The 22,245-nt window shown below is 42.9% G+C and overlaps 1 protein-coding gene across 8 annotated transcripts in view; it reads right to left on the bottom strand.

Annotated features, from left to right (window-relative positions):
- Positions 1-22,245, bottom strand: part of SLMAP (sarcolemma associated protein) — a 1,084,481-nt gene that overhangs the window by 293,151 nt on the left and 769,085 nt on the right. For 4 of the 8 annotated variants that reach the window (XM_078661561.1, XM_078661562.1, XM_078661559.1 and 1 more), the window contains one exon: positions 19,227-19,352. The exons of the other annotated variants lie outside the window; for them this stretch is intronic. In XM_078661561.1, coding sequence (XP_078517687.1) covers positions 19,227-19,352 — 126 coding nt within the window. The remainder of the gene's footprint in view (positions 1-19,226; positions 19,353-22,245) is intronic. 8 annotated transcript variants of the gene reach the window in all.

The following is a 22,245-nucleotide window of genomic DNA, read 5'->3' on the forward strand; positions in this document are numbered from 1 at the left end:
TATTTTAAAATGACAGTATTTTTAAGAATACTTATTTAATGAGGAATGGAATGTTGGATTGTATTTTATGGAATGCTGGATTGCATATTATACTTGGTCTTTGTTTTTTTGGGGGTTGGTCCTCCAAAATAAACTTTAAATCTTTACGTGTCGTGCAAGGACACCTTCTAGTTTTCATGAACAAAGGCAGTCAGGAATTGAGCCAACATTAGCATCTTAAACTTGCCCTCCATGAGAAAGGTATTCAGAAGGGTAAGATCCACTATGAGCTTCAAATCCTGTCCTCCTTGTCAGCCAAGATAAATCAGGAGTAACATCCTGCACCACTCTCTGTCAAGACCCCAATCACACTCTTGACAGTGTGTGGAGTCCCTTACTAGGATGGCAGTATGCAATGCTGATGTCTCGTCAAAAACTAGTGGAACGTGGGGTTGGAGGTTGGGAAACAAAAAAAGGGAGGGAGCAGCTAAACTTAACAGCCTGAAGAACCCATTGGTGGCATGCGACTGCAGGCTAGCAAAATCTAATTCTGCCTTCTAACAGTCTCATATGACCACTAAAGTGGCATGCCGTGGGCTGAAGCTTGCGAGTATGAAGACTGCTGTATCTGTTGGTGACCACAGCATCTGGCCCAACCGCTTTCCTTGGAGCCATGGAAGTCTAGACATACTATGAGGAATACCTCTGCAGGTGGGCAAGGAACACTTAAGTACCACTGGAAGTTCCAGTACTTCTGGTGTAACTGGCGAGCAGGAAAAGGTAATCCCAGGGAGTGAAAAGTAGCCCAGCTGTCCTTGAAGCAGTGGTAATAATCATCTAAGCATATCGTCTGACAACAACTCTGGTGGCTATGGTGTGGCCAACACAATCCACACTGTCCACATTGGCCCTAAAGATGCATTTGGCTACATCCTGGTCATTTACGGTTTGACCAAAGGAAGCCTGAAAGTCCTCAGGTAGAGCAGGGAAGACTTAGCTCGCCATGTCTCAGAGCATGCGAGTAAAATGGCCCAAGAGGTATAAACTATTCAATGAATGTAGGGCCAAACTGGCAGAGGCACAGGGTCAGACTGATTTGCATATGGTAATGTCTGAACTGGGGTGGCGGGGTGAGCTAAAGAATGTTATATACTGTTGACGACAGTGCTACCTCTGGCATGTCCACAGCTTCTACAAAAAAGTAATGCTAATGAGCCACTATACTCTGGTGGTCGCTGGCAATATTTGGGTTTTGCAGCACCCATCCCTAAACTGAGGGCAATCACCCGATGCACACGGAGGTTCCTTCATGAATATAAAGCCCGTCTGCGATTTTTCCTAGCCAGATCCACCATGCCGCTTACATGGTGGGATCGAGCAGGGAAAAACAGCATTGGAAATCCTGCCCAAAATAGGGCAGGCCCTTTGACGTGAATTTGTCAGTGACACTGTGGCAGATGTGCTGCATTAAAAAAGGTTAATGATGGCAGACCCAGAGGAGAATCCACTTTTAAACACCCGGTGGTTACCCCGCCTCTAATAAAAAGAAAGTCAGAGGAAACTTGATTTGATGCAAAAGATTTTGATGCACAAGTAAATGCGATTTAGAGTGAGAAAATCAGATTTAAAACTCTTCTCTAAAATAATGGTTTAATTTTAATTGTGCTTTCTGAAGGCAGTAGTAGGCTGTGGAAACATATGTTTGTAGAAACATAGGTAATGGAGGAGGGGTGCATCGAGGTTCAGAAAAGGAGTACTGGGACACCTGCAACAGTGGCCCTCTATTAGCGTCACCTGTCTTACAACTAACCATTTTTCTCTAAGAAAGTTTCAAGTGTGGCTGTTTTCTTTCTTTTTTTACTGTTTTATTACCCTTTTCTATGTAAACAATTCCCAACTGCCCATCGTTTGTAATACAATATTCCCATGGATCATACAGTACAGCTTCCAGCACAATTCACAATGATGTACCAACACAGCACATTATCATACATCTCTGATGAAGAAGGAGTGACAGTCTCCCACCCCACCTGGGGGAGCAATCCCGCATTTCTCTCTTCATTGCCTTCATCAACAGTGTACAAGTCACTTCCTGGCACAAGGTGGGTGCTGGGGGTGGACCTCAAGAACAACTCGCAGCTCTATCAAGTATGGGACAGGATATTCAACCTCCCCAAACCTTCTCAAACTTCTAAGGGCATCCCTTGGCCTCGAATACTACATGCTCCATCTCTATAAACTGTGTCATACCCATAACCCACACGTGTATAGTGGACACGTGAGAGATCCCCCAGTTCTTAGCAATGTCCCTTTTTCACCAAAGCAAACGCCAAGGTGCAAAAGAGGCACTGCTTGCATGGTAGATCCACACCGCCCAGGATCCCCAAGAGTGCATAATGTGGGGTGCATAGGACAGGCACCCCCAGAATATTCATAAGTTCCCCCATTTTCTTTTGTCAATATGTCCTGATGAGTAGACATCCCCAGAGTGTAAGGAAAATGCACCTTAGTCACTATTACTCATCAAGCAATTGGGAGTGGAAGTCCTACCCATCTTGGACAAGCGGTATCAGTTGTAGTATACCCAGTGTAATATTTGAAACTGGATGAGCACAAGGTTTATTTTTACTGTGATCTCATGTGGGTGCAGCAAGGTACTCTCCCAGGCCACATCGTCCATCTGTCTCAACTTTAGTTCCCAGTGAGTTCTCAAACGAGTCATGTTGTCCAGTTTGCTGTTAACAAGAGTACAATAGATGAGGGAGACCACCTCAGGAATTGCTTCTGTCAGAATCCTATTCTCAATGGGGTTGAGCCAGAGTTGAACTCTCCAGGTTCTCCTAGTCTATGTGCTGTGCTCCAAGGTTGTGTTTCAGTTGATGGTAAGGAAACGCCTGTGAGGGGTCAAGTTCATATTCATCCTGCAAGTGTATGATGGACTTCATCTTCCCCTTCCCCCACCAGGTCTCCCAATGTGGAAATACCAATGGCATCCCATTTTATGTACCCAACTAATTTCTGCACTTCCTACTATCTGTCACCCTTCCAGAGGGGAGTCATCCCAGACCTAGCTAGTGTCCAGTGAAGTGGCTAACACAATGGCATAAGCCAGTTCCTCATATAATTTGTCCTCGGTCTCATCTAGGGGATGCTAGTATACATAAGGGTCATCAGACCCCTCCCATTCATCACCTCCAGGACTGTCAAATGAAAACGGCACTGGCTTGAATTCAGAAAGTATGGTCCCGGCAGCTCCTGTGTCAAATGACACTTGTCCTGCTTTGTGTCAGAGTCGGGTATGCTAATGTGGATGCACCACCATGGGGGCATTGGCTGCACCAGGAGGGTCTCTATTGCAACAGGTGCTGAGGAAGGTCTTGGTCTCACCAGCTGCATCGGCTCCAATGTCGGATCAAAGTGGTTTACCTGGTGGACAGGGCAAAAACACCAGAAACAATCCAGTGGGGGCTATACCAGACGTGCTCCAGAGGGGTAAGCCCGCCCAACTACAAGGTGCATGGCTTCATAAAACTCTTTGAGCAGGTTTGGGGTCACTCCCGTAAATAGGGAAGGCACCGAGCAGACCGAGCATTGACTCTGCAGAGGAGCGCGGCCTAGCATGCCGATGCTAAAGCGGCTCATCTGGGTACTTAGAAGGGCGCAGTGAAGTCCAAGACCTTTTTGACTTCTTCTTCCAATGTGACTTACATGATGGACTTGGATCGAGACGACGATCATTAGGAGCAGTTCCACGAGCGGGTCCCAGGACCTTCCACGTGCCCGGAATTGTAAGAGTGGGGTAGTCCTTGAAGATCTTGGAGTCATGGCCGGCTCAAAGACAACAAGTGTGGGCTTGTCAGACATCTGCCTGTACTATTAATTTCACACATCCTCATCAATTCAGCATATCTGTCCACTGCTAGAAGGTATGTACAGTCTACCTCTAGTTAACAGTGTCCTAATGTTGTCTGCAACAGTTCTGAGACTTAAAGACACTCCAACAGAACAACACAACCTTTTCTACACCTCTTTGGCCACAAGTGAGAATGTTCATCCAGGTCAGACTTTTAGTGTATTATTGTATTTAACTGTATAGACATTAGTCCTAGTTGGTTTTTTTCTATTTGCTCTCAACTTTGTTTTAAACTACACCATAAACTACATTATTTTAACAATTTGTCTCTTTTCTGGCTCTTTATTCTTGGCACTGTATTTCTTTCTCCACCAATCTCCACCTCTCGGATTCCCCTTGTTATTTACTTAGGATTTACCATCAGAGGGGTAGAAACAAAGAGAGAAGAGTGTGAATAGAACTGAACAACAGTGGTGAAATGGTTTTAGGAGTGGGTAATAATTGTGTTCAGATTTCTTAGAGAGATGCTCCGGAGTTTGGTATGTGCTGGAAAATAGTCATGATGTTATATTCCATGAATTCAGTGTCATCACTGTCCCCTTTTCCATATCGCTCCTGCAAACCTTGCAAAATGTACCCCCCCCCCCCCAGTAACCTTCATTATCAGTTTCTGTACCCACAACATCTGCTCCTCTTCTACCATTGGACTTCAACGTTCCCCATCTTCCTAATCTCAATACTTTAAGAAGAAATGCAAATTAACTTTACCCCGTGTTTCTCTGTCTGTTCTCCCTCATATCTATGCGCCTGGACTCTGTTCTTCCATGCCCCTTATGCCTTTATGCCGGTGAAGCTGGTTTCTTCCTATGGATGCTTTACTCTGCTGCCTCATGCACTTGCTTGCCTTTTGTGTCACATTCTCTCCATGTTCCACCTGTGCCATCCTTGCCGCACGCAACACCCTGCAACACTCCTAACATCCTTTGCCCAATGGAGATTTCTGTTGCACACAGCTTTTAATTCCTTGTTTGTCTACTTGCATATCTGCACCACTGCATGCGCTCTGCTCCCTGCCTCCTCATTCATCGTTCCTCTGAGCACCAGTACCTTCAGAGCCTCTATGCCACATGCCCCCTTTGTTTTTTTTCCTTTTAGACCTCTCGGCCAATGTCGCTTACCTTAGCAACAGGCCTTTTTGTCCATGTACTATGAGCTTCTTTACCAAGCCACCTGCCACACCTTGCCTGTAGCACATATGTGCCACTTTGCCCATCTGCCGCCATCAAATCAATACTTTATCCATACTGCAATAGGATTCAGCCATTTCCTGTCAAATTAGCTGATTCAACTATGTTGTTTAGCCCTTGTGTGCGATGCTGGTAAAGCTGCTGTCTATGTTGTACCTGTTCGGTGTCTGAGAAGCCAGTATTGCTGCAGGGCTAGTTGAATAAACTTTTGCACCCTCGACAAAGTGACATTTTGCTGTCTTCTTTCCTTCGCAATGAGGCCATATTTGATACTTACAGTGGCAGTCTGGTACTTTCTCCCAGGTGGTAGCCTATACAGTAACTTACTCTTGGCTCACTGTAGCCTCACCCATGAAAAGCTAGCTCCTATGTGCTACCTTCACTGTCTGCATACTAAAGTTTATGAAATACTTTCCATGATTAAAAAAAAAGGACAAAAAGGATCAGCAGCTCCTCGAGGCCTCACTGTAAAGGTGAACAGCCTGGGCCTGGAGGTGAGCAAGGCAGAAAGTGAGAGTCCCAGGTGTACACTATATTAAATTTACAAGAAAATAGTTATCAATTTAGGTGTATATTATTTAGCATGACCAGGCTGCAGCCTGCTGCGCTAAAAATTATTCACATTTATTGAAGAAAAACAAAATATCTTTTTATTTTATGTGAATGAGCTTTCCAAGTGTACAAGTCTTTCTTTATTTCAGAATAATACAGCAGGAACTATGATCTCTCTGCTAATAATAAACACTTAAATACAATAATTGTTCTTCTCTAGGAAGGAAGGCGGAGTGCCATTTCTGTCCCATGTTTTCTAGGCTGCTCATCCAAGCTCCATTTTAGTTAAACAAGCTATTGTATTCCTGTGTTACATAAGCATAGGTTCATATCATTAAGTAAGTACATCCTTGAACAATGAGATGCATTAGAAATGGAGTTTCTGGAGGCGCCTTGCAAACTAAAATTGATTGGTTGTTACTGACCGAAACATTTCACTTCCAACCCGCCTACATAATATCAGGTCATGAAATCTGTGTGCCATTCTGATCCTGAAATATTATAAAAGATTGTGTTAATTGGAGCTTTCGCTAGCAAGCCTTTTGAGCCACTCAGAGCTGGTTCAGCTTTCCTTTGGAAGACAGACCTCGTGTCAGACTGGTTTTTAATTTACTTGATTTACTACTTTTCCTTTCAGTAATGAAACTACATTTTGAATGAACCCATAAGGTTGATAACTTTAAAACTTTGTTAATTTCAATTTCCTTGATGATCTTGAATTTACTGTTTTAGAGACTCCGATAGTCCCGTTCCAGTCCAATAACCCTCTCGATTTATTAATTAGAGTATCAACACCGGGTTTGGAGAAGAGAAGGGCATGCACACTTCGTGCTTTGCCTACCTATTCAGGGTCATCATCCTCATTCTGTACATGATTATATGCCTGCCACACTCCAGCCCGTGCCACAAGCACCCTAACCGGTTTTCCCTTCTGTGGCCCCCGTATTACTCTGATGGTTTAGCCGCAGCGACATGACTGGATAGTGGAGGTGAATAGTCAACACAAAATCAACAACTTAACAAAAAGTCCCAGAGTTCGCCTGCGCATCAGTAGAATGGTCGAAAGACTAATCTGACCCTGACAAAAGGGTTTGAATACATTTAAGGAATGCTTTCAAGTTTTAGCTGCCTGCCACTGGAGCATTCCTAAGTCATCAAAGCATGGACTTGTTGGGTAGCTGCAGCTAAACTCCGTGGCTCAAAGAGGTGGGTGCAAACTGCTCATTCAACTACCCTTCCTGGAAGCGACTCTTTCAAGGAGATTAGTGTTGCTATTTTTTATTTTTGCTCTTCCGAATTGTTATTCTAAGGCATAGCAATTTTTGGCATGGTTTGGAATGTTTTTCTTGATTCTGCCAAGTTGCCGCAGACATAGGAACAAAGAACTGTATGCACAACACACTCTAAACCCAGTGAAGCTTAATATTTTTAGTGTATGTAGCATGTTTCCTTCAAGGGGTACCCAGTCAGTCAAACAGTGAACAAGTAAGCAAGCATGTGTGCTTGAGCGTGTGTAGCCAGTGTATGCGTGCTGAAATGAGGAAAGGTACTAATCTGAAGATGTTTACATCTGCGAAATGCCACTGGCCGATACCAATGCTTATGAACAGCCTATTAGCCAATGTCTAAAGTCAGCGGAAACACAATCAATGGCTGGACAGTATTGTGCAACGACAATAGCTTATGTCAGGCACCTATGGCAATCTATAGGCGAGAAGTAAAAAGGAGTTGAAGTGTAGTAGATGTAACTCAATTGAGATATATATAGTTTAAAAACCTAATACAGGCAAGGGCAAGGGAGAAGAACATAGTAAGGCTATCCAAGAGAAACTGATATGAATAGAAATTTTAAATGAAGGAAAGTGAAGTAAGCTGTTTAATTTTTCATTAGACAATAGGCCATCAAAGTTTTCAAGATTTTGATTATGGATGCTTATAGGGAGATAGACTAGAGGATTGTCTCAAAACCACCAACATAAATTCAGGGATATAATGCAGATTCTGTACATGGTATTTTGTAAAACAGACTTTCACTCTAAAAAAGCACATTTGCTCTTTTCTTAAAGATAATTTTGTATAGGACCTTACTTATTTCCTCTACCCTCTTTTTTCATGCATTAAAATAGGTTATAAAGAGTAAAGTCATGGAAAATCGACCGGTGGTATACAAAACAAACATTTTAATGTGAAGAAAAGGTGAATATGCTGGCCTGGAATATGTTTTTATTACATAACTTCTATTCGCCTAAAGTAATTAGGATGTTTACAGCAATAACCAAATTTGAATCACTAAAGCAGTTGAAAATACTTGAGCATTCTAAAAACAAACCTTGAATTGCAAATTCATGCACAACTCAACTAGGGGCCTTAAGGATGAGGGACTTGTTCTGCTCAGTGATCAAAGAAGCAAGAAGCTGGGGATTAGTGTCCTGACATGGTTGGGCAGTTAATAATGAAAGAATTAATTACAGAAGTTGGTCGCCGGGCAATAATTAATGACGGGGAGGGAGAGGAGTAGATCAATTTGAAGGCAACTTGGAGACCTCAGAGAACATTACATTCTCTCTGAATCTAGGTTTTGTAAAATTATTATTTCTGTATATCTAAGACTTCTTGTATTTAAGAAGGATTTTGTCAATATGGACTGTTTAGCATTAGTGAAATTTTTTCAACAGTCAGTAGTGGCATATATTATTTTGTCAGAGGGCTGGATTCGGTTAGACATGATCCAAGAATAACTCAAGAAGGGGACAGGGTGTCACTGGGTAGTGACTTCTAGATGAAAGCTTGATTCAATGTCATCGCATCATATTAAAATCTGTAATTAGGTTAAGTGCACAAGCAGAGGAATGTAAACTGTGAAAACGCATAGCATGTAGAAAAAAGGGGATACACAGCATACTTATTGGCTTCTTCTTTGGATGTTGACCCTCATGGAAATTTTTCCATTTACAAAGAAACGATGTAGGGAATCGAATTACTGGTTGAGGGAGTGAAACCCTGCAGAGAGGGTGAGATCCAACATTGGGCTTTTTTGGGGCTAGAATTCAAAAGGTAATAAAATAAATTCTAACACAACATGCCATTTCATAGCATAGAAGAGGTAAGTTTAGTCAAACGTGTTTTCTGTATCTAATACAATGCTACGCATGATTTATCGTTAGCCCATGCAATCGAAAAAATTAACTCAATTAGTAAAGGATGGAGGTGAGTGGCTAATAGGTTTACAATTTTTTGGGTCTGTGATTGAAGATCTCATTCTTGGTATTTGAGACGTATTGCCTTGTTTATGATTTAGGAGAAGCGTGGCCTCTGCCAAAGTTCCCAATTAGCTAAATAAGCCATGCTTGCTTAGCAAAGATGTGAAGTGAGAGAAGAGTTAAATACGTTTTGTGTCAGCATTTTCTAGAAGCACTGGTAGAACTTTGTTGTGAGGCTATCTGTTCGACAGTTTGGGCTTGGTGGTTTCTTCTTCCTAAAGTCCTTGAACTATTGATGAAGTTGCATTTGGTATTATCAACTTTTAGGACTCACATATCTGTTTTAGGACAGTGAGGAAGTAGGAGTCACAAATCTACTTTTGAGGGAGAAATTCTGCTGCTATACAGTGGCTCTAAATTTCTCTTACACTTGGGATTATCTCTGCATCAGTAATGTATGTGTTACCCTAGTACTCTCTGATGGAGACTAATTTGGAATTCATTTTTTGGGCATTAAGGTAGTTTGACAGTAGTTTCCCACCTGACATGGCGTGCAGTTTTGCTTTGACCAGTAAGATAAATACTTTTTCAAATCTGAAGCCTATTTCCACATATTTAGTTAGCGTTGCTGGGGAGTACTTAAAATCGAGACTTTCAGGAATGTTTTCCTTTTCTCCACTAGCTTATTTATGTATGTATAAAAAAAGTATCAAAAACAACGAAAGAGTAAGGCCAAATGAAGAAAAAAGAAAGGGGGGGGGGGGGGACCAACATGATGAATCGCTCTTGTTTAAAAGAACCCTCACTCACCAACCTAGTTGGTGACATGCTTCATCATTGGGGCCCCACCAGTGAGGCCGCATGCCTCCCTGGTGTGCTATGACGCCTGGATTACAGCGGAGCAGGTTTTTTGGTGTGATGCAAGTGCAATAGTGAAGATGTGCAGATTAAAAGATGCCTTGGTTTATTCCCAGAAGAATTTTAATGGCGAAAAACCAGGTATCATTAAATTCAGGTGATTCGGATGTTTGTTAGCTGGCTAAATTGACCAGACACATCCTGTTTAAGCTAAGTGAAAAGATTGGTCAACATTTTTCTGCTTCAGAAGTGCAATTTAGTGAAGCATTCGTCAGGACCATCCCTCCACGGCGGTATGCGCACGCTAATGCGCACCCTAACCTGTCGGGCATATAACAAACAAACTCACGGTTTATCCGTTGTTGCCTTCAGGACTTCTGAAAGCCGATAAAATGTGAAGTAAAGAATGACTTCACGTCATGGGTCCAGGTGGGGGCTATTGCCGCTAGTCAAACTCTATTTAAAAACGTGTGCGCCCGCATTACACCTCTCAGTTCTGATCCGTGGACTCTAATGTGAATAAAGAAGTATTCAATTTCTTAAATAAAAATGTGGATTAATCAGCCGAGAGCTCTCATAATGAGCACTCAAATATGACACATACGATGTGTCTGTGGATCTTTATCCCAGTTCCTCCCAGTCCCTTTAATTCACTGGTGAAGACTTCTATTCATTATCATCTGTACAACTAAATCCTTCAATGCAGCATTGGAAAGAGAAAAAAAAGTTCAGCAACCATCCTATTGATTTCAACTAAAACACTTCCTACCGTTCCGGTCATAAGTAGCCAAATTTAAAATGTATACAGTTGTACAACAACCTTGATTGTAACAATATATAGCTTTTCAAATTGACAATGTATTGCATAAGTCGACACATCAAAAGTTGATTAATCATTTGAACATCATTGTGTGCGAATAAAAATGGAAGTTCTTTGGAACAATAAGTCTGATGTAAACAAAATATTAAGAGCCTACAAAGTTTTTTTAAACTTGTTTTCCTGAAAAGTAACATAAGAAATTGGATATATAATATATTAGAGAATATTTATGCACAGTAATCACAAACTGAAGAACTGGAAAAGTGAAAAACGTTAAGAAATATTACGGTCAGACAGCAAGGGAGTGCAAATCTTTCTGAGGTAAAGATCTATCGGCAGATCCACATCAAACTGTTAGAACTCAATGGGCTAAGGAATTATTCCAATCAATGATCCGCTTTCGGTAGAGCTAATTTTCAGGATTTCTTCTATGAAATCATTACCAATCGCTAATCATGATGCAGTTATGGTTAGCTAGAGGCTATATTACTGTGATAATCCTATTTCATAGTCAGTTAAAGAGCACCTCAACTACAGAAAGACCAAATGCTGAGATCCTGCTATCGACAGCTAATATAAACCTAGAATGGCATCCAGTTAGGGATGGGACTTTGTTTAAATTGATGTGCTTAATGGATTCTACTAGACACAGAGAATATTGTACTTTCAATCTCTATACCACATACCAAGGAAATTTAAATGTAGCAACTAAAGACAGACACTGCTGCGTATTGGCAATGAGTACAGTTGTGAAAAAGTATGCCGATCAAACTTTGTGTAGCAATAATTCAAGACATGACTTTGTGGCAAAGTGTTCAAATTACACATGGCATACAAGTTTTGTCAGCTGGTTGTTTATTTAGAAATTATGAGGGGGTCAAAAAGGCTGTTGGAAGGTCAGTTGATGTTCCACATCTTCCCATACTACTACTTTGCCATGCCTCTACAGCTTCAATTATTAACTGTTCCAAAAGAGGTTAGACCAAAAGGTGAAGCGCCTTTAGAACCACCTGTTCTCCCACAATCTCAGATGGAGTAACCCTTGAATCCCAAACCCTCTATTTACGGTCTTGCATCATTTTTATTTATTCAATGATACATATCCCCGTTGCCTTAAAAATGCACTCTTCTGGGCAGCTTCTTTACCGATATAAATTTCAAAACATGGTTTCTACTCATGTCTTTAGCAGATGGACAAAGGTGGAGAAAAGCACATCAATTAGCAAAAAATATACACTGATGTCCTGGGTTATTGTTCATCCCTGTGTACATAAAGAATTATAACATACCTTCTTTGTTTTACACCTGCTCCCAGTTAGTGCTTGAGTGGAGACAGTTAGTGCATCTTACACATAGCCTAGTCTTTTCCATGATCTAAATTTTCCATTGTTATGGGTTTGGTGACATGGCACTCAACTATTTCATGATGAATGCGATTTCAGGACACTTGACAGGTGCAGAAGACATGGTTCTTATGAACTATTCATATTCAGGATTCCAAAGTCTTAGGCAGTCAGACTGATATTATAAGATGGCATACTTACCATGACAGTTTTTCAGTTTATAAATGTGTGTAGGGGTGGAAGGTTGTATTCCCAAATTTTGGTGAACTGCTGAAATGCTTTTACTTACTTCATCATTGCTGTGTATGCCTACAATAGCAGTGGGCATTCTTTGGAGTGACCAAGGCAGAAGGTGGATACAACTGGGTATCAGCTTCAGGACTTTGTGGATGTTCTTGGCCCCACACTGACTGGCGCTTACAAATGGTCAACATTATCCAGGTGAAGGCTGCTTGGCCCTAATTACTTGGTAATTGGGAGTCAACCAGATAAGAGTACAACATATGACTGCATAGACCAATCACCACTCAGGAAGCTAGGTGAACTAGTTACATTCAGTGATGTTTTTTCTGATAGAGACTGTAACTGCAAATTTCTCAAGATTTGATATTCCCCAGGAATCCAGATTCAGACATTTTTTCAGCAGTACCTCAGGAACTCTGTGTGCCGACACAGCAATAGAAGCTTTGGCCCTGGTGGAAAAAAGTTTGCAGTCCTTCTGAAGGCTGCTTTTTGGCCAGTTCGTAGAAGATCTTTATGTAGAGTTCGATCTAATCGGATATGGCACTTATCTGCATGGCCTTAGCTTTTTTTGTCACAGTGAGCCCCACAAAGATTTGACTGTCCACTCAATGTAAAAGCTCAGTGCTGCTTTGGGGTCTGAGTGATGGAGTCTTTCCTTCTCCCATTAGGGTGCGGCGAGCATAGAATGCTGGCAAGGTGATAGTTCGGCCTACATGGAACAACGTCACACCTTTAAGCAAGAAGGATGCTTACATCCGCAGAACCAGTTTCTCAGGAAAGAAGGTGGTTAACAACGGTAACCACTTGGATGCTAAGCTGCTTCCTGCACGTCAATGTTAATTCAATTGAAATCAATGGAAACTCCATGACGAGTTACCCTTGTCATTAGCATCCAAGTGGTTAAAACAAAGAGCCTGCAGTTCGCTCACTCGCCCGATTGATGTTATGGCAACGAGGAACACTGTCTTGATGGCATGAAGGCACAAAGGACATCTATGAAGTGGTTCACAGGGAGTACACATCAAATATAAGAGAACAAAGTTAATGTCCCATTGTGGCATGAGTGGAGAGGGAGGAAACAAGTGTTGGAGACTTTTTGAAAAACGCATCACAACCAGTGATTACAATGAGGGCTGGTCTGGCAACAGCAAAAAGCCCAAAAGAGCGGAAAATGATCCTTTATATGTGCCTAAAACGAAGCCTTATCGGGCAAGAGACAAAAAGAACAGAACATCAGATAAGTTGACCTGGAGGAGGTCAATCTGGATTGTGCCGTGCCAAACCACAAATTGTTCCAAATAACAGGCCTTTACAGTTTCTGGCGAAGGACGCCTGGCTGCCAAGATGACATCAACCACCTCCTTGGGAAGGTTGATGATGTTCAGCTGTGCATGAAGGTGCTGTGACAGCAGGTACTCCCAGATGACCAGCCTGATCAGAGGACCTATTTTCAAGGCCATCAGCTCTGGAAACCATACTCTCTGTGCATAATCCATGGGTCACAAGGATGACTCGGGCCCTGTCAGTCCTGAGCTTCTTTAGAACTCTGGGCAGTAATGGATTCTGGAGTCCCAAGTCCCACTATAAGTGGAACGCATTTCCTAGCGAGACATACCTTGGAACCTCCAATGCTCAGAACTGCTGACATTACGAGTCCGACTGGGTCATAGCCTGATTGTACCGGACACTATCACTATTTCCAGGGGGGGGGGGGGGGGGGTGGGGGAGGGGGGGGGGGTTGGGACATGAAACTGGACTCTAGATTGGCTCTCATAAAGGGAGCATCTGAGGAGTCAGGTGTGACTGCTTCACTGTGCTAGTGAGGCCCAAACATGACAGGAGGTTCGCCATAGTCTGTAGGTGTGTGACAAGTGCCTGGCGCCATCACGCCTCCAAAAGCCAGTTGTTAAGGTAGGGGAAGACTGAGACCCTCGAACTTCTAAGGTGTGTTGCTATCTCCATCATTTTCGTTAACACCCCTAGGTGCACTGGTAAGACCAAAGGAGAGCAAAGCGAACTAAAAAAGCTCCTGCGCCACCACAAACCACAAGTAGCACCGATGGGCGTGCAGGACAAGTATATGGAACGAGGCACCCTGCAGGTCTAATGCCACCATGCAGTCATTAGGGACGAGGACAGTCAAGACCTGGGCCAGTGCGAGCATTTGAATATTTCCCTCCAAAAAATGGTGTGGAGTGCACAAAGGTCTAAAATTGGACAAAGGCCTCTGTCCTCTTTTGGCACCAAAATGTAGTGGGAATAACATTCCATGCCCTACTTTTGGTGTAGCCACCTCTCAACAGCCCCTTTGGCCGAAAGGCTTGCACTTACTACCATAAGACGAACAGACAGTCCACCATCCGTTGTTCTGGAGACAGTGGAAGGTGCAGTATAGTAGTAATGAAGGGCAAGGTGTACCTCTTTCAGACCATCTGCATGACCCATCTGTTTGATGTTATGGTCTGCCAACCCGACAAGAATCATCTGATCTGCTTCCAATCAGGTGGCTCCTCTAGGAGCATGTTAAAAGGGTTTGACAGGTGGGGCTGTGGTTGGGAGGGGGGCAAGGGGATGGGTGGCTCGTTGACTTTGACCCCTGGGACAGTCTGCACCATGGCCTTGAAACTGCAGGGCTACTTACTGAGGGTGAACTGGCTTACAGTATGGGGGACCTCTGTTGAAGCCATAAAAAGAGCAATAAGGGTGAAGCAGCTGGCAAGGTGGGGCAGATAATCCCAGGGAGAAGGGTATGGCCCGCTCTCCTTGAACCACTTCAGAGCAGAATCTGCCTGCTTCCAAAACAGGCGAGTCTCATCAAAGGAAATGTCCATAAGAAACTATTTGATATTGCCTGAAAAAATGGCTGACTGCAGCCAGGCGTGGCACCAGATTGGCAACGCTGGTACCATTGGCTCATCCGATGAAACTGGTGGTGTCCAAATCACAATGAATAGTGAATTTGGCCAAACCATGACCATCGTGAAAGGCATGGGTTAGGACAGGTTGGAGGACTTGCGGGACACCTGGAAGGACTTGAACCACTGCACCCGAGTAGGTGTAAGTCACGGGGGGAAAGACACTGCAACAGAAATTTAGCGACATCTGTCGAGGTCACACCGGCGCCTACTCTGAGCCAGAAAGCACAATGGGCACCTTGTCTTCTGGTGTCAATGGAGTCGGCACGAGTCTCCGGGAACCACCGTGGAATGCGGTGCCAGAGACATAGTTGGTGTAGAAGATGGGGATACCATTGGTGGGTTCAACTGAGGCAGATGGCATACAAACCGGATGTATCCCAGATGGGGGGCTTCGCCGCTCCTTGAGGCCCGGTAAAGATCCCAGAGTCTGAGCATGGCTTCCCAGAACTCTTCCATCTGCCTCGGAATTGCAGATGGTACCACCAACTCTGGTTGTGCCAGGGCTATTTGCAGGATGGGTTGCAAGGTCTACTGACTTCAAGAGAGAGATCGAGAGGCATGAAAGAAAGGAACTGAGGTCAGTACGGAGAAGATGCAGCTATGTAGGCTCTGCATGTCATATCCAGCATGAACCATGGTAAAGGAAGCACTTGGCCACCTACCAGTGCGCAGAGGTACTGCTGAAAATATTTCTGGATACAGTCTGGTGGCTGGTGAATACTCCTAACGTGGGAAATCTGGGGGTAAAAGTAGGTCAGATGTGTAATTACCATCCTCATTCAAAAGCTGTTCCACACTCAGGGACAGTGTCTGTGAGCAACAACATGCCCTAATAAACACACACATCGGGTGGTGGTACAGGTTTACAACAGTCCGTAGTTTGTCTTGATAACAGCCAACAATGCAGCCTGTAAGATCACTGAATGTTAACTGAGTACACATACTTGTGTCAGGAAACCTCCAAAATACACAATGGAGTAGAGAAGATGATTCTAGAAAACTTATCACAGCATTGCAGTGACCCTACAGTTAACTCCCAGCGCAACAGAATGTACTTTCCCAACTGGGGGCTAACCAGCCTTCCATGGGACTTAACCACTTCGGCACTCATGACGAGCTCAGCTCGTCATGAGTTACGCCGCTCGCACGCTGATGACGAGCTGAGCTCGTCATGTAACGCGGCTTTTTTAAAAACGCAGCGTGCAGCGGGAAAACCGCTAGCACGCATGCGGTTATGGTATACACCAGTGCATGAGAGCTGCTGTAACTAAGGTAAAGGATAGAGGTATTCATGTGCCACACTAGGGCAGAATGGATAAACAAGCTAAAACACCCATGTTAGTGAAAAAAGGTCTGGACCCACAGTGAGAGCTTGATGGAAGGGTTGTAAGGACAGAGCAACTAGCAATAATGAAACCAATAACAATCTTTAAAGAGAATAAGTACACCCATACCTACTGCAAAAGGAAATGTGTGGTGGCAGTTGGATTCAATGCTGTAACAGGACCTGGACTGAGACAAAGCCAAGGCGGACAGGAAAAAGGGAAGGGGTAACTTAGAGACTACTACTTTACTTGTAAGACATGGAGTCCAGATCCAGCACTTCTACTGAAGGGCTTGTGGCTAAGATACTCTAAAAAGAAGCATTGGTCAGTGTTATTCCTAAAGTGGGAAATTCACCTGGGCTGTGTGCATCTATGCCCAACTCCTATAATAAATGTACATATGAAAGCATTTGCCCAGGCTGCAAAATAGGCTACAGATTAAGATGAAGACCCTCTACACCCATATAAAAACTGTTTTACTTTTTATAGTTCAAACAAACAGCCTCTGGCATTTACACAAGGTCTTAACTATGACCAACAGCCTTCAGGGATCCCTTGGATTGCTACCTATGGCATACACATAGTCAAAAATATCCTTTATTAAAGCTGCATGCTGATTGTGCTGGGAAAAATAAAATGTTGGTCTGACACTTTAGTATGCTAGGTTGTTGTACAAAGAACCAGTGGCCAATGTTAGTCAACAGGGCACTGTCATGATCTTTCACAAAAGTAAAGGGTGCCAGGTAATGCAATCACTCAAAAAGCCCACGTATGTTAGGCAGTGGCATCACAATATGCTAATAACTGGTTGTTTTGTAGGAAATTCACAATGAATGGGATACAGACTGATCAAGATGGTTAGCTTCTTTGCTTCTCCTTCTGCTCCAGAAATTAAACTGTGATAACTTAGTGATACCCTCAGCAGAGGGTTCAAAAATGGGGCAGACAGCAAAGTTACATCTTGGAAATGAGAACTTCCAATGCTATAACATTCACATGACAAGCAAAAAAACAGGATTTCCAGCATCTGCATTTGGTCCTGTTACTCATCTGTGGATTGACAAACAACACTAGGTCAAATGTTCGATTCCTGTAATGATTAGGATCGCTCTGTATAAGGTAGCTGCTCAGCTGAGGTTCAAGGATGCGCTCCAAAACTTTGCATCCATAACAATGGTAAACTTTTTTCATCAAAGTAAGGGGATCTTAGGTGATTATATTTGGTTACTTGTCCACAGAGGAATTGGTTACCATTAGGTATACACTGTTGATCTGGTTATTTCCAATCAACTTTGTATTGACTAGGCTAATCAAGTGACTGTAATAAATGTAGCACTTTATGAGTCAGAGGGACCATTACCACTTTTTTACAGTTGATGGGCCCAGAAAAGACTTAATTATATCATAGTTCTTAGGAGTTGGATTAACAAGGTGGGAAGTATTCTAGGAAGAATTGGCAGGCTGCTCAGGATGGATACCAGCCTTGAACAGGTGGACGCTGAGGAAGAAGGATTTGAACATTTGTTGGAAGCAAAGCTGACAACAGATTACGTTGTTTTGAAAAAAAAAATTAGGAGTCCAATTATAAATAATGCAAACAAATCAATGACATTATGGATAAAACACCTGGTCAAACCATATGATAAGAAATTATGAGAGGCCAAGATGGCACCCAAGAATGTGGCAATTGCAAAGCAAGCTAAAATTGATCCTGTTTAATTATGTACATCATGTGCACTTTATTAGAGACAAACTTCAAAAGATTTGCTGCATCTTCTCCCTAACTGTCTGGAGATGTCTCACCGAAGAAGGTATTTATTTTCCTCACTGTATGGAGCTGTAGGGTGATCCAAGAATAATATTGGGAGGTAGGAAAAAATATGAAGTGCTGGCCAGTAAACCGGAGCTAGATTCCAAGGTGCTCCATTTGGGTAAGATCAAGACCTTCAATTGACCATAGGTGTCATAACAGTGTTAACTTTGTTCATGTCAGTCACAGTTGACATTGCTAAACATTAGCAGGAAGCCCCAATGGTCCAGGAGTGGCTGTGTGGCAATATAATGCAAGAGCTTATTCGCAAAAACATGTGAAGATACAGGGAATACTGCATGGGCACTTTGATTGACAAGGTCTCAATACATGTGTCCGTTGCGGGGACCCTTACTTAGCATGAAATATGTGTCAAGTTGAATATCTGATCGACAAAAAGAAGGTGGCCAAACCATGCAAGAGAGAAGAGTGCACCCCAGAGTCATGCTGTGAATGTATATTAACACCTAAGTGTGGGGGAATCCAAAGGTTTTGTTGTTAAATAATGGATTTTTCCATAAAATGTCAATACAATGGATTAAAGAAGAAAAACAATATAGAAAAAGCACCTACATTCGCCTATTTGCTAAGCATTTATCATGGACAAGTATGTAGCTCAACTGAAATGTAATTTCTGATCAATATGGATTTTGCTGTTTATGCTATAAAGTCGTAAAAATTCCCTGAACAAAACATCGGGACTACCATTAACGAATGCTTAGCTCGTTTAAAAAAAATCTTTAGAATTATCAAAGCCTCCTGTAGGATGACAGTTAACTTAATAATATAAAAAAATAGCTTATACCTAAAGCCTTACGCACTTTTGCCACCACAGATAAAAATGACCAAGTATTGCTTTTTGGAAAGAACATTATTTGAATAATTTATCTTACGACAGAGAAAAAAAAACTTAGCACACCAACACGTAAATATTTCATCAATAAAAGCCATACTAGACTCACCTGCTTTTGCTATTTCCTTTACCTTCAGTAAAGACAACAATTACCTATTGAGCGCCATGCACATTATTTTACTTTCTGATGAGCCCCCTTACATATGGTATTAGGTTTGATCTCACCTTGAAGTTCAACACATTTCTGTTTACTTGTTCTGGCCAACTCCTGGGCTTCAAACAAGTCTTTATGCAACTTCTGAATATCGTGTTTTGTCTCATTATTTTCTGATTGTACATTCTGCAACTCATCTGATTAAAAAAGAAATCAATCATATTCTTTAAAGTTTGTGCTGGTACACTTTGGTAGTCATCTGAACATGAGGTGTACTTGATATCATGCAAGGATCAGCCAATGGCTCCACCGTGATAACAGTGCTAGAAATCTGAACATGAGGTGTACTTGATATCATGCAAGGATCAGCCAATGGCTCCACTGTGATAACAGTGTTAGAAAAACATGATTCGTAGAAAAGTAAATCAAGGTGACATCTCATGCGTTCTTTGACAAATTTAGAGTGAGTTGTAAAATGGAGCATGCAAACCATGATGAGCAAGTAAAATATAACAATTACTTAAACATATCATTTTTGAACAACTGTGGCTCTTGAGTAGCTAAAGTAAAACATATATGCTTATCTTGCGAGTACATTACAGAACGTAAGGGTTATGATACAGTAACACTTCTGGAAAACCTTTGGCAAAGGCCAGTATTCAGTAAACAGTCTTAGTTTCATCACAAAAGAAATGACCTTCACACTCAATCTACTTACAAAAACCACTTCATATGGCTAGGACACACACCATTCTTTTAACAAGTGTTTTGTTGACACTCACTAACTGGGACCCTAACTCCTCCAGTATTTTTAAGTTTTGCACCGGCTACTTACTTTAGTGCCGAAAAATAATGATGAAGCGTGGTACAAAAATTCTACGGGTTTCTTCCTACCTCACGAGCAAGGCAGAAAACCCCCCAGTTCATCCCATCTTGGCCTCTGACATCACAGCTACCAAGAACAAGACGAAAACTAATGTAAATAAGGGTTGGTTGATCAATCTCATGTGCATGTCACATTCAAAGTGTGGTGTGCAATGCTCCACAGTAATTTAGCAAAGAAAAATATAGGCAGAGTATGTCCAGTTTGGCAATAGTCCAATGTGATGTCGAAGACTGGATTAAGGAGGACTATGGTAAGAATAAAATGTGTCCTTTAACAGACTTGCTGGAAAAAAACTGAATATATACTATTACGCAACCAATGACATACATAGGAAATCTCTAGTAAGAAAAATTCTCTTTCCACATAAGAGTGAGGTTTTGCAAACATTCAAGCATTTTGTAGCCAACCACATCACCATCTCGAGAAGGTAAAGGGGATCAGAGGCCGAAATCTTCTATACCACTCAGTCCCAAAGTTCAAATTATTTCAACCACAAAATCAGACTTTTTCTGCGTCACTCCAGTCACACTAAAACTTCCTTTAGCCTAAACTGGGAGCTCAACACTCTCCTCGCCCTCACAAAACGTTCAAAGTCCCCCCACACCCTCCCCACACCATTTCATTTATTTCTAATGTGGCGATTAAGCTCAATAGATTCCCCTGATCTGATGCCTAAATATTCCAACACACCCTAGCTGTGAAAATGCAAGGTGATGCAGAGATCGTAGGGTTTGCCCGTGGAAAGTAAGTTACTGTTTGTATCACTGCCAAGAAGGCCCATCTTGATGACTTCTAAAACAATACTCAATAACAACAGGCCCCTAATGGGGGCGGGCTTGCGTAGGCAACATGGTGGTCGCTTAACCTCGAGCTCCCAGCCACGTCTCACTGGAGGAGTCCAGCCCATACCTTGCTACCCCAGCAAAAATCAGCGTCGGGTATCGGCGCACTTCTGGCCATACCTTGAGCGCTGTACAACTGCAGCTGTGGCCAACTAGATACTCCTGGGAGGGAGAGGAGCTTAGACAATGACCTTGCCGCACAAGCAAATGGCTGGGCCACAGAGGGAGCAGACTTGTAGAACCTATTCTTCTTTGCTGGCCATGATTGCGGTTTCCGGACCACCAGCGAGACTCTGAAATATCTACGGCCAGGGGACCCCTTCCAGTAGGTCCCAGAATCTGAATATTGGATGAGCAGGGAATTCCCCCGACACCACCCCCTTGCTGCTGGGCAGGCTACTGGGGCCCCTAAGGCTCCATCTGGATATACTGGTCTCCTGCATAGGAGAGTGATCCCACTGAGATCCTGAGGCTCGTGCAGCCTGCATCCCTCCGCGGGGACCACGTGGGGAGTGCCAGAGGAAAGCAGGCTAAACATTCAACTGGACTACCTGGATTTCTTTCGCTGTCCTAAGTAGGCGGACAAAACATTTTAAGTCAGGGACCCCAGAGTCTTCAGTTACCCTAGATGTTACCCACCCCAATGCCTCCAAAGAGAACCCAGATAAGCTAAATGTCCTTCAGGTGATTGAGGCCTTTAGGGTTTGTCTAGAGGTGAAGGTGGATGCAGTGTCTAAATATGTTAAAAGCCTGCACGACTACCAATGCATACTCACAGGTGACCCAGTAAGAGAAGACGCTCCCTGAACTCCAGCCACACACACTTGACCTTAAAAAACAACTCAGACCTCAAGGAACACATCCATTTTTTTAACACTGTGCAGACTGTGAAGTGCAAGTCCAGCACAGTAAAATCAGAGTTTTGGATCTTCCAGAGGGCAGTGAATGCCCCAACATGGTGATTTGGAGTCTTGTTTCAAAGCTCTGTTGGCCCCTCAGGACATCACATCATTCTTCTCCATGGAGAGGGCTTGAGTGTCAGCTCGGCACCCCCACACCCAATAGTGGCAAAAAGCCTTTGTTTTAAGGTCCTCAAAAAAGCAAGACAATATGACTCTTCTGAAAAGCAATCAGTGAATATTTCTCTTCCAGGACTATACACTGGCAACATGCAATTTTCAAATACGCTCTCCTCTTCTTGACTAAACCGAAGATCATCTTAGATAACAAGGCTCACTTTATTACAGACACCTCTGATGCCTAGGATTTGGTGGAGTTTTGGGCCTCTCCTACGCAACTGCCTGCCCCTTGGAGAGAAAAGAGCACAGGTCTGGCTGCTGCCGCTTCTGGAGGGGTCTGGGT

This window comes from Lissotriton helveticus, chromosome 9, assembly GCF_964261635.1.
Source record: "Lissotriton helveticus chromosome 9, aLisHel1.1, whole genome shotgun sequence".
NCBI classification, from domain to species: Eukaryota; Metazoa; Chordata; class Amphibia; order Caudata; family Salamandridae; genus Lissotriton; species Lissotriton helveticus.